The 13865-nt window shown below is 36.8% G+C and overlaps 1 protein-coding gene across 1 annotated transcript in view; it reads left to right on the forward strand.

Annotated features, from left to right (window-relative positions):
* The window catches only part of LOC132154461 (twisted gastrulation protein homolog 1-A-like), a 19051-nt gene extending 7297 nt beyond the window's left edge, over positions 1–11754 (forward strand). The window contains exons 3-5 of the mRNA XM_059563025.1: positions 5121–5220; positions 7522–7773; positions 11506–11754. Coding sequence (XP_059419008.1) covers positions 5121–5220; positions 7522–7773; positions 11506–11687 — 534 coding nt within the window. The 3' untranslated portion in view covers positions 11688–11754. The remainder of the gene's footprint in view (positions 1–5120; positions 5221–7521; positions 7774–11505) is intronic.
* The last annotated feature ends 2111 nt before the right edge of the window (positions 11755–13865 follow it).

The raw sequence follows: 13865 nt of genomic DNA on the forward strand, positions 1-13865 counted from the left end.
ATAATCAAAAAAGCTCCTATCAAAAGCGTTAGGGGCATAAACGGAAACAAAAGCTATTTTTTTATCATTTATTAGAGTTTTAATAAAGACAACTCTACCCTCAGAATCTTTCCAGGTGTCTAAAATTGTAAACTGAAAACTACGTTTAGCAACAATTGTTACTCCTCTGTTTTTTTTTTTTAAATTTGAGGAAGAAGCAATGACATGATAAAATTTATTATGAAATCTGGAAACATCCCTTTCCAAAGATGGGTTTCCTGAAAAAGAGCTATATCTATTTTCATCCTCCGCAAAAAATCCAGAGTGCTTGTAAGTTTATGAGGAATATTAAAACCCAGCCCATTCCACGACAAAAAAGAGACACTAGTCATAAGTGTCTAAGTAGAAAAATAATATTAAAATAGTAAACCAATAAACTACCACCTCGAATGCAAAATAAAAAGTGTAAAGTTCTATCCTTTGGGTCCTGTCCCACCCAACCATTATCCCTCCATTACGAAACCCAGCCAAGCCTACCCTCATTCCCTTCTGAAACCCCAAAAGAAAAAAAAAGAAAAAATAAAACAGATGGGAAAAAGGTCCATCTAGAGCCCACCCTCACCCCCCCATAAAATTGAAGTGACAGTAAAGATGGTCAGATAACCCCTTACTCTCCAATAAAAAAAGCAAGAAAAAAAGATAAACTCCATCTGAGTGCAAACTGCATAACAACACAGAAAATATACAAACTGGCAGGCTTCTCGAACCAAAGCCGCCAACCAAACAACTGTAAACAAGTCAGAATGACCAAAGTGATGACCCATCAGTTCTGACGCGTCATCCAGGAAGTAAACAAACCAGCATATAAGGAACTTAACAGTAAAGTAGATAAGCGCTCAAAACATGATCCCTACCCCAGTCAGTTAGCGGGATTGTCCTCCTCTGGACAAAGAAACTTCTCCACCTCTGATGGATCACGAAATAAATGTTGTTCTGATCCACGGATAAGTTTGATGACAGCCGGGTAGAGCAAGAACGCCTGGTATCCTTGCTGTCGGGCCCGGTGCATGACAGGGAAACAGGGGCGCCTCCGCTTCGATGTGTGGTCACTGTAGTCCGCTGTGAACCGAATGGTGTGCCCATCGACTTCAATTGGACTTTCCCTGGCTTTTTTGAGGATGCGATCTCTGTCTATATACCGGAGAAATTTCATGATCAAAACTCTAGAAGCCGAAGTGGATTGGCACAGGTGACCCACGCAATGAGCCCGCATTAGCTCCGGAGGATTGGCGGCGAGTCTCGGGAACCATTTCGAGATGTTAGCATTCAGATAGGCCAAGGCATTACCCTTTTCTGCTCCTTTTTTTAAGAACATCAGTCGTAGGTTGTCCCTTCTGCTTCTGTCCTCCAGATCTGCCAGTTTGCACTGCATCTGGTCCAGAGAATCGCCATGTATTGAAGCTGTAATCTCCGCTCTCTTTACGCGATCCTGAAGTTTAACGGAGATGATGCGTTGTTTGTCAATCTCCTCAGTGTGTTTGTTCAGAGTCGCTTGCATATTATCAAGCTGAGTCTCTATGCGATCAAATCTTTCGTTGGCATTCTTCTCAGCTTTATTGAAATGTTTCATAAGAACAGCTTCAAGAGAGGCCATTGTGAGGCTTTCAGATTCCTCCTCTTCATCCTCATACACCGTTTTTTTTAAAGCGTCTCAAGATTTGCTATTGCTATTTAAACAAAACAAGATGGAAGCATATCGTAGATTTAGAAAATAGAATTTCAACTTTAGAGCGTTCTTTGTCTCTGAACAATTCAAATATTGCTATTATTTCTTTACTTTTAAAAAAGGGTAAGGAATTTTGTCTCTTGATACAGAGAAGGCGTTTGATAGTCTTGAGTGGCATTTTCTGTGGCAGGTTTTGCATCATATGGGCTTTGGACATAATTTTTTATCTATGATTCAAACTTTATATAATGATCCTACTGCAACGGTTTTGACAGGGATCACCTGTTCTAAGCAATTTCCCATATCTAGTGGATCTCGACAGGGTTGTCCTCACCTTGTTTGTCTTATCTCTTGAGCCTCTTGCTCAGGCAGTTCGGCAGTCAGTTAGTCATAATCCTATTGTTATACATAATACCAAACATTTTATATCTTTGTATGCAGACGATATCCTTCTTTTCCTTCACAATGTTTCTCATAGTCTTCCTCACATTTTAAACAATTTATATAAGGACTTTGGTCAGGTTTCAGGATATAAAATCAATTGGGAAAAATCTGTATTATTGCCTCTGAATTCTTCTACCGGACAGGCCCCTGCCACAGTGGCCACAATGAACATAACAGTTGTTCAGACGTTTAAATATCTAGGAATCTCAATTTTCCTTACAGTATCAGCCATAGTGACTAATAATTACAATAAAGTACTTGTTGAGGTGGAAAATAGTCTTCAAAAGTGGAGTTCTCCAACTTTGTCTTTTCATTCCTGCATTTCAGTGATTAAAATGAATATTCTCTCCCGAATAAATTTTGTTGGTTCTATGCTTCCATTGGCACCTCCCAAAGGTTATTGGAAAAAAATTAATTTACTACTTTCTAAATTTATTTGGGCGGGTAAAAGACCCAGAATTAAAATCTCTGTCCTTCAAAGGCCAAAAAAGTCTGGGGGTTTAGGACTCCCAAACTTCCAATTATACCATTGGGCCATTGTGTTGTGCCCTCTTTCCACCTGGTTTGACACGGCATCTTGTGTATCTTGGCGTTCTATTGAGGAAAATATTGTAAAGCCCCACCGATTAGAAGATCTTATTTACTCTAATATTTCTATTAACAATCTAAGGTTAAATTTGGGTCCATTATCACTCAGCTAATTTCCACTTGGAATGCTGCCGAAAAATATTGTAAAATATCTCCAAATTGGTATCTCCAGTCGCCTATTTTCTTTAACTCTCGTCTACAGCTGGGAGGACGCCCTATATACTTTTCTAGTTGGGCAAATAATGGTGTATTTACACTATCTGACATTTTTGGGGGTCTCCGCTCATTCTTAGACGTTCAGAAAATCTTTAATTTACCCGGTTCCTCCTTTTTCTTTTATCTTCAGTTACGTACAGCAATGCGCACTTATGGGGTTCCTTGGAATGGCACACTAGGATTACACCCTTTTCATAAGGTTTTGACCGGGGGTAAGGGGTTGGTCTATATTATTTATGCTGTCTTGTTGCAGGCATCAGACAAACCATTCTCTCTGGATAGAGTTTGGAAGCAGGATTTGCCATCTGATAATAATAATCTGGACTGGCACTTGATCTAGCAAAATCGGTCTTTCTCTTCCAGAAACCCAAACCACCGAATAATTCATTACAACTTTATATACAGGTCATATTACACTCCCCGCAGTTTGTTCAGATTTAAAGCTTTTCCCTCTCCTAATTGTACTCTGTGCTTGCAAAAGAGTTTGGGCACTTTTTTCATATGGTGTGGGAGTGCCCAGGTGTTGTGGCTTTCTGGAAAGATGTTTGTAGTGTATTGTCCACGTTATTCCTTACTCGCCTACTCTCTTATTATTGAATGACTCTTCGGGTTTGAACCTACAGTACCTGCTAAATCCAAACGCCTTTTTTTGGCTGGTCTTACTGCGGCTAAAAGGCTGATAGCAGGTAGATGGAAACCCCCTCATTTATTATCCTTAAACAAATGGCTGCTAGATTACATGGATATCGCCATTATGGAACGTTGGGCAGCAAACTTGCACTTGGCCAAACCTGAAAACATCTCATGTTGGGATGATACCATCTCTACGCTAAAATCTTTATTGTAGTCATCTTTTTTTCTCTCTTGGGGTCCTGTTGGGTGGGGGGTCGGGGGCTGGGGGGATGGGTGGATATGTGGTATTCCCTGCATATACTCTGTCTATTTGATTTCATATGCTTGGTAGTTTTGCTATTGTTACGTATTTATTTATTTGTTATGCTACACTACCATGTCAATTTCTCTATTAATCTTGCTATTACTGTTAAATTGATGCTATCTGTTTGTTCATTTGCTTTGTTGTTGTTTGTTTTGTTTTTGTTTTCCTAAATGAAAAAACCAATAAAAAATTGATCACAAAAAAAAATATATATATATATTTTGTAAAAACAAAATGTGTGTTTGTGTGTATGTATATATATATATATATATATATATATAATAAAATAAAATTGTAAAATATTTTTGGGTTAGAATAATTTTTTTTTTTTTTCATTCTCATGAGTTCCATTGTGTATATTTAACCAAGAATGTAGTGATATTATTTATTAAGTGACTGAAAATGTAATAAATTAATTGTGAGAACTGAGGGGGTCGCAATTTTAATTTTTTTTTTTCATGCTTTATCAGACATAATAGTCTCAGTCAGTCTGTTTTTCGGGATGAAAAGCGTGGACTGTTTGCAGGTACAGAAGGAGTTTGTGAGGCTGTGTTTGGACAGGTTGTACTTCAGCGTCTTGAAGTGAAGTAAACTGAGCTTTTATGGCTTTTATGTAGTTTGGCTCGATGATTCTTTTAAGGAATGCATGAAAATGGCACACACAATTCCCCAAACTAAAGAGCACTGGGCAGGGACCGGGAATTGTCTGGGCTTGTTTCTTCTGGAAATATCTGGCCCACGTGTGTTTTCAGGTATTGGCTTTTCTGTAGACACTTTTCTGTGTTTCTGTTGTAACTCTCTCACACACACACACACACACACACACACATCTGGAAATTGACCTCTTCCTCGCAACTGCTGGCAAAACACGAACATAGAGAGCCAAATGTGTGTGTCTGTGTTCTGCTGTTTTCTCTGTAATTATAACTCTAAATGTGTCCCAGGTTTGAGTCAGTCTTTTTTCCCCTCTCTGCTGGGGCTTTGGACTGGTGTTTTTTTTTTCAGCTTGGAACAGTTTGCAGCTCTGTTTCTTTTCAGTCTGGTGCTATTTCTCATGTTTAAATGCTCTTTGTCTCTTTGGGTGGTTTTCTTTTAACTCTTACAGCTGAAAGATCTTGATGTTTCCTTCAAGACTCTTGGCTCTCTGTAGCACACGTGTTTGGAGATAGACTTCCTCCACGTCATGTCATTTCCCCCCTTTCGTAATGTGTATTTTGTGTGTGTGTACAGGGTCTGTGTCAGTGCCGGCCGTCGGAGGGAAACTGTTCGTGTTGTAAGGAGTGTATGCTGTGTTTGAGCTCTCTGTGGGAGGAGTGCTGCGACTGTGTCGGTGAGATTGAAATCAATACATAATCAATACTCATTCAGCACTTTAAATAAAAAATAATCAATAAATCTCACAGCTGGTCCATGAACAATATTTGTTTTATTTTATTTTATTTTATCGATCAAATTTTTTTAAAAAAGTATACATTTATACATAAAATACATTATATGGAGGTATTTTGTTTTAAATAAATCCAAATTAAATTATAAAATAAAAAGAAATATTTTTAGTTCATAGTCCTGGCTCAACTTCTATTTAATGCTACTAACCAGGTCTTATAATAATCACTTTTTTATTTTTTAAATCAATCAAAATTAAACTATTTAGAAAATGCATTATGGAGTTTTTTTTTCTTATAAATGCGTTCCATAAAAATACATTATGTGCTTATTTTATATATATAAAAAATTTTTTTTATTAATTTTTATTTATTTTAATAAATCAACCAATTAGTTCTTAGTCTTGGCTCAGCTCCTGTTTAATGCTGTTAACAAGGTCTTATAATAATCACTTTATTTTTATTTTTTTAATCAAAATGAAATTCTAAATTAAATGTATAGATTATATTTAAAAATATGCATTATAGAGGTATTTTCTTATAAATACATACACTGTACATATTCTATACATTATGTGTTTATTTTATTGTATTATTTGTTTATTTATTTTGTAAATACATATAAATGTAAATTATAGAACATACTCCCATACTGTGTAAAAAATGTTTAATAAACAAATATATTTGACATATCTCATGTATGGAAAATTACTGAAATGAAATAAAATAAAATAAAAATTATAAAAAGTAATAATATAAAATAATAAAATTTAATTAATGACGCAAAATAAAATAAAGTGATTATTATAAGAATTAAGTGATTATTAGGAGTAGGACTAGTTTGTAGAAGACAGGAGGGCTGCTGACAGCAGTATAAAGTGTGAAGTGACTTCAAACACAAACTCCAGGTCAGTTCACAGATGTAGGGACAGTCAATCAGAGCACAAAAGTTTAAACCAGATCATTCCTAAACATAAAACGTAAATTGATAAATACGAGCAGTTTGTGATGCAAAGAGTTTTGGGAAAGCAAAGCATGCTTTAGATGCCAAGTTTGTTTTCATTCTCTTTTTTCCATTGGTTTCCTGTTTAAATCATTGCAAATGGCACACAGATAATGCATGAGCAGTAATTATCTAGTCAACAAGGCTATTGATAAAACTCCAAACTGACAAGAGGATTTTATGACCAGATGAAAAAGATGCATTATACCTAAGTCAATAAACATAATGCATAATGCATCCATTTCTCACAACAAGGACATAAAAGCATCAGATTCTAGAGCTCGTTCTGTTCCAAACACTCATTCATTGGCTGAGAGGGAAAGGAGGGATGTGTGTTGTTCCTGAAGACCGAACCTGCCGTGGTTTTGTTAATCAGAAGCAGCTGTGCTGTTAGTCGCTCCGCAGATAATCTGAAACACAAGATCTCTGCAGCGTTCTGCTCTTTATTAAACCCTTCATCCATGATCTGATTACCATCTTTAACAGCGGTATATCTCTCAGAGTGGAGCTGCTGCAGACAGTCGTTCACACACACACACAAAAATGCAGACAGAAAATATTTTATTTTATTTTATTTTTTATCTTTACTCAAATCTTAATAAGCCTAATAATCAGTTATCATAATAATCACTTTCATTGTATTTTATTGTATTTTATTAAATTAAATCAAGTTAAATGATAAAATACCCCCTAAACAAACAATTACTCAACTGCCTTTATTCAATGGAGGAAAAAACAAAACAAAATGTTTTTTTCAAACATTTTTCCAGTTTTTATTTTAAAATAAAGGTTGGAATAGCATGGAGTTAAGTAAATGATGACAAAATTGTTTAATTTTTGGTTAACCTTTTCCTTTAATAGCGGTTGACCAATATGAATTTTTCAATAAACATTTTTTATTTTTTTTCAAATACATTTAGTATTTAGATTTAAATATGATGAATAAAATATAAAAATAAAAATGAATAGGTATCATTCATAAAATAAAATATAAATACAATGTAAATGTTTACATTTAAATATAAAAAAGTATGAAATTATGTAACAATAGTTATTTAATATAAATAAATAAATAAATGGGAAGAAAAATGCATTATTCATTGCTAGGGCTATTAGTACGAACTGTATATAGCAGTCAAGTAGACTTGACAAGTAGACAGTTTTGATTACATTTGTTGGTAAAGTTCGTTTTGTGGCTTTCTGTCATGATGTCTGTAAGTTCGTTCTTTTTTCCGTCCCACAGGAATGTGTAACCCCAGGAATTACAACGACAGTCCTGCCACCTCCAAGAGCACCGTGGAGGAGCTGTACCGACCAATCCCATCGCTCTTTCGCGCTCTGACCGAAGGCGAAGCCCCCATTAACATGATGGTGGTGTCGTTCCCCGTGGCAGATGAACTTTCCCACCACGAGAACCTGGTGTCTTTCCTGGAGACGCTCGACAGCCAGAGCCACAGCATCTCACTGCCCAGCAGCAGCAGCAGCGTCCATGATGGTGTGTACCGGGGGGAAAAGATATTAAAACATGATTTTATCTTGTCCCAGAATACCAAAGATGTTTAGACATGAATCAACTTTTTAAAAGAATAGCTTAGCCAAAAATTTACATTTCGTTAAACAATGAATATGCTATTTTCCACACAAGGAAAGCGCATGGTGTTTTATGCTGTTAAGCTCCAAAGTGCAACTTTAAAATAGCATGAAATCTGTACAGCTCGCGAACATTGATTTTGTAATTTTGTATGGAAAATCGTTATTCAACTCGCTAATAACCTTAAATATTTCACCTCAAGATCTCATTTTTTGTTTCACAAAAGAAAGAAAATAGTTTGAAATGAGTGGTTTCGAAAATTATTATTTGTAATTTAATAATAATAATAATACATTTTTATTTTATTTCACTTTATTTTATTTTTTATATATTTTTATTTTATGTCTGGAGTTTATAGTCTTCGCTCAAATTATTGTTTTTAATAATTTGTACTTCTAATAATCACTTATTTTGTTTTAACTAAAAATGTTAAATAATTTTAAAATAAAATAAAATACCTTGTGATGAATAAACTGACCATAAACTGCATAAATAAACTACTTTTTTTTTGTTAAAAACATTATTCAGTCTTCTTTCGTTGTATGAAAAAAGAAACTTGGATAATTTGGCTCAAGATCTCTCTTTTTTTGTTTCTGTAAAGACAGAAAATGGTTAGGAATGTGTGATTGAGTAAATGATGACAAAATTAATTTGACAGAATTCTTTTAATAGTGGTCGACTAATTTAGATTCTCAGTGGACAGTTTTTTCTATATATGTTAAAATATTATTATATTATATTATTATAAAAATGATTATATGATTAAATATTAATTAAATAATATAAATATACGTTTACATTTAAATGTAGAAATTTATATTACATTAAAATATTTATTCACAAAAAAAATATATGTAAACAGTAAATATTTTAAATCAGTCAGAATTAAATTATAGAATACAAACTCACATACAGTAATGCTTAAAATGACTGTAAACTGCATGAATAAAAACAAATATATTCTCAGCGTTTACAAAAAAAAAATTAAATGCAAAAAGACAATAATTGTATTATTATTTTGTTGTCTTGAATTTATAGCTCAAATCTTAATAATAAAGTCTAATTTTAATCACTTTGAAAATAATGAAAATAAATTCTATAGTAAACATTTTGTGTAAGACACAAACCATTATTCAACATACTTTCATTCTGTGGAAAAAGAAGCTTGAATATTTTGTCTAAGTGTGTACTCAAACTAGGTGTTCTGAACCGTTTTGACTAGTGTGACCGCTCAGTGCTGCACTCGGGCGCAGTTCGTTTAGCCGGCCCTGGTCCAGTTGGAAGAGGACAGTGCCTATTTTGAGTACACCCTAAGATAGTGTATGATATATAAACATGTAAGCCTCGTCTCTTCTCTTCTCTCCTTTCCTCCCCGTCTCTTCTCTTCTCTCCTCCTCTCCTCCTCATCTCTCCTCCTCTGCTCTCCTCCTCTGCTCTCCTCATCTCTCCTCCTCATCTCTTCTCCTGTCCTCTACTCTTCTCTCCTCCTCTCCTCTTCTCCTCATCTCTTCTCTCCTCTTCTCCTCTGCTCTCCTCCTCTCCTCTCCTCATCTCTCCTCTTCTCCTCCTCTCCTCTCCTCCTCGTCTCTTCTCTCCTCTCCTCCTCTGCTCTGCTCTCCTCCTTTCATCTCCTTGTCTCTCCTCATCTTCTCCTCCTCTGCTCTCCTCTCCTCCTCATCTCTTCTCTCCTCTCCACCTCATCTCTCCTCTCCTCCTCTCCTCATCTCTCCTCATCTCTCCTCCTCTCCTCTCCTCCTCATCTCTTCTCTCCTCTCCTCTCCTCTCCTCCTCTGCTCTCCTCTCCTCCTCTCCTCCTCTCCTCCTCCTCATCTCTTCTCTCCTCTCCTCCTCATCTCTTCTCTCCTCTCCTCCTTTGCTCTCCTCTCCTGCTCTCCTATCCTCGTCTCTCCTCATCGTCTCTCCTCGTCTCCTCTCCACCTCATCTCTTCTCTTCTCTCCTCCTCTGCTCTCCTCTCCTCCTCTCCTCTCTTTGTCTCTCCTCCTCTGCTCTCCTCTCCTTCTCTCCTCGTCTCTCCTCCTCTCCTCTCCTCCTCATGTCTTCTCTCCTCTCCTCCTCTGCTCTCCTCGTCTCTCCTCTACTCCACTCCTCCTCAGCTCTTCTCTCCTCCTCTGCTCTCCTCTCCTCATCTCTTCTCCTCTCCTCATCTCTCCTCCTCTCCTCCTCATCTTTCCTCCTCTGCTCTCCTCCTCTGCTCTCCTCATCTCTCCTCCTCATCTCTTCTCCTGTCCTCTACTCATCTCTCCTCCTCTCCTCTTCTCCTCATCTCTTCTCTCCTCTTCTCCTCTGCTCTCCTCTCCTTCACTCCTCTCCTCGTCTCTCCTCCTCTGCTCTCCTCGCCTCCTCTCCTCTCATCATCTCTCCTCCTCTCCTCTGCTCCTCTCCTCTTCTCCTCTCCTCGTCTCTCTTTGTCTCCTCTCCTCTCCTCGTCTCTCCTCCTTTCCTCTCCTTGTCTCGTCTCTCCTCTCCTCTACTCTCCTCCGTTCCCCTCCTCGTCTCGTCTCTCCTCGCACCGTCTCGTCTCTCCTCTCCTCTCCTCTGATCATCTCTCCTCCTCTCCTCTACTCCTCTCCTCTCCTATGCTCCTCTGCTCTTCTCTCTTCTCCTCTCCTCTCCTCTCCTCTCCTCTCATTGTCTCGTCTCTCCTCGCATCGTCTCTCCTCGCCTCCTCTTGTCTCTCCTCTCCTCCCCATATCTCATCCTCTCCTCATCTCTCCTCCTCTCCTCTCCTTTGTTCTTCTCTCCTCATCTCTCCGCCTCTCCTCATCTCTCCTCCTCTCGTCTCCTCTGTTCTCCTCGCCTCTCCTCATCTCTCCTCCTCTCCTCGTCCCTCCTCTCCTCATCTCTCCTTCTCTCGTCTCCTCTGTTCTCCTCTCCTCGCCTCATCTCTCCTCCTCTCCTCTCCTCTGTTCTCCTCACCTCATCTCTCCTCATCTCTCCTCCTTTCCTCTCCTCTGTTCTCCTCTCCTCCTCTCCTTGTCTTGTCTCTCCTCGCCTAGTCTGGTCTCTCCTCTCCTAATCTCTCCTCCTCTGTTCTCTTCGCCTCGTCTCTCCTCCTCTCCTCGTCTCTCCTCTCCTCATCTCTCCTCCTCTCTTCTGTTCTCCTCTCCTCATCTCTCCTCCTGTTCTCGCATCTTCTCATCTCTCCTCCTCTCCTCGTCCTTCCTCTCCTCATATCTCCTCCTCTCCTCTCCTCCTTGTCTTTCATCCTCATCTCTCCTCCTCTCCTCTCCTCTCCTCCATTCTCCTCTCCTCATCTCTCCTCCTCTCCTTGTCTCTTCTATCCTCACCTAGTCTTGTCTCTCCTCGCCTCATCTCTCCTCCTCTCCTCTTTTCTCCTCTCCTCCTCTTCTTGTCCCTCCTCTCCTCTCCTCTGTTCTCATCTCCTCATCTCTCCTTCTCTCCTCTGTTCTCATCTCCTCATCTCGCCCCCTCTCCTCGTCCTTCCTCTCCTCTCCCCTCCTCTCCTCTCCTCTCCTCTCCTCTCCTCTATTCTTCTCTCCTTGTCTCTCTTCCTCTTCTCTCCTCTCCTTGTCTCTTCTTCTCTCCTCCCCTCTTCTCTGGTTCACCCATGCTGTTCTGTGATGTATTGCTCTGACTCTCCTCTCATTCCTCAGATGCCTTGTGTACGGTGGTCTACTTTGATGACTGCGTGTCCATCCATCAGTGTAAGCAGTACTGTGAGTCGATGGGTGGATCAAAGTACCGCTGGTTTCATAATGCCTGTTGTGAGTGTATCGGCCCTGAATGTCTGGACTATGGCAGTAAAGCCGTCAAATGCATGAACTGCCTCATCTGAAAGCTCAACACTGACTCTACACACTTCATCTGGCCATTTCTCTTCTTGTTTACAAGTCATATTCCATCTGTTTCCATTTCATATTCATATTTCTGGTTTGACTATTAAAAACTAAAGTGAATGTTTTTCAAATTCATTCAGAGTGGTTTAAGACTGTAGTCTCCTGATCTGGTATTTTTGGTGATTTACAATGTCGTACAATATTTGATTTGATGATTTGAAATGAAAAAAGAGATTTAATCTGTATTTGTATACAGTTTGATTCAAACAAGTGTTTCATTTAAAAGGTTTTTGTTTTGTTTTTTTTGTTTTTGTCTTTTACTACAAATGACAACATGGATGCTATTTTAACAATCAAAGTTTAGGTTGAATATATATCTGAATATAAAAGGGAAAATTCTCTTAAAGTTATGAACAAAGTTTTTCCAGTAATGCTAATAGAATGTTCATATAAAGTCATCTGGTCTTTATTAATGTTCTCAAAAACTTGATTTATACATTGTTTCACAAAACCTTTTTGCTCTTAAATGTTTTGGACATTTGTGTAATGTTTTTAAATCCTACTACTTGTTTCGGAATGTTCAGGGAACATTCAAATGTAACATTCCCCTTAATGTTTGCAAAATGACAAAATGGAATGTCGTATAACAAAGAGGCAAAATAATTGTATTTTTTTACTTTTTAAAAAAAACTTGACATTTAGAACATTAAGAGAACATTCAGAAAACATTTTCATAACATAATGGAAACATTGTTAGAACACATTTTGTTAACTGAGAAACTTGTAAGGTTTTCACTGTTTTAGAAAACATTTTGCAGTTTTGCATTTCACTTTTAAAAATATTTGTAAATGTTCTTTAGACACTATTTAAAATATTTACTGTTTAAAAATAGACATGACAAATACATTTTTAAAACTACATTCCATGAAGTCTCTCAATATGTCACCTACCCATTAACTAGTTCATTTCCTGTTCATATGAACAGTTATTCTGTTATTCTGGTGTGAATCCCTCACCGCAGCTCTCGTCTCTGCCAAACTCTCAATGTAAGTTGGAATAAATGCAACATGACAGTCAGATGTAGTCAGCATCAGTCAGACCTCAGTCAGAGTCAGACAGCTGGCAGGTGTGTGTGTGTGTGTGTGTGTTTGCATGCTTCTAGTGACCTCAAAGACTTTCTTTGTCTGACTTTCAGACACACTTTTACTATTCTTGTTTAAAACTTTTGAGAGGTTCAGTAAAGTGCTGCAAAATGCAAGTTGAGCTTAAATTGCTGCATAAATTTCAGTTATTTTTATAAATGAAAATTATTTACATTATTTTAGTATTTTTTTAGTATATTTATTATAGTCTATAACTATTATAGTTTCACTAATATTTAGATTTTGTTTTTATTTTTATATATATTTTTCATTTTTGGTAAAGTTTTAGTAATTTTGTTGTTTTAATTTTGTTTTTAAACATATATATATATAGCTTTTATAAATGTTCATTTCAGTTTTACTCATTTTAATATATCGTTTAGTTTAATTTATTGTTTTAGTTTTAGTTAACTATAGTAACCCTGAACTGAATGAAATTATTATTGTTAATTTTCATACATAATTTTTTATTTAAAAATTAATCTAAAAACTAATTGAGACCTATGTACTTCATTGACAGAGATCTTTGAAATATATATTTTTTTCTCTAAAGGAGATCTCGAACAATGATAAGTTTTCGTGTTATCTTTTATACTCGATGACTGAACAGAGTTGTGTTTCTGTTGTGTTTCCGCCATCTGCAGGATGGTAATGACATTACACGCATTTCTAATATTCACAACAAAAGATATCTTTATTATTTATTATAATAAATGATTACTTTATATGAAAACAGTTCGTTGCTGGAAAACTCATTCATGATGAATGTCTTTAAATGGTTCGATGGCACTGTTTATTAGAGTTTACAAAGGTTTAAAATACATTCGTTGAGTCCCTCTTTCTCCATGAGGTGTCACTTTCAGCGTATTTATTTTCTGTTGTGTAATAATTTTTTTTTTAAGTTGTAAAATAATTTAATAAATACATACATAAATTAGTTATTTAATATACAATATCTAATTATATAATTTATCTTCTAAATTATATATTAAATATAATTTTACTGTATAACATATTCTGATTTGAATAGGTTT

This window comes from Carassius carassius, chromosome 12 (assembly GCF_963082965.1).
Source record: "Carassius carassius chromosome 12, fCarCar2.1, whole genome shotgun sequence".
Taxonomy (NCBI): domain Eukaryota; kingdom Metazoa; phylum Chordata; class Actinopteri; order Cypriniformes; family Cyprinidae; genus Carassius; species Carassius carassius.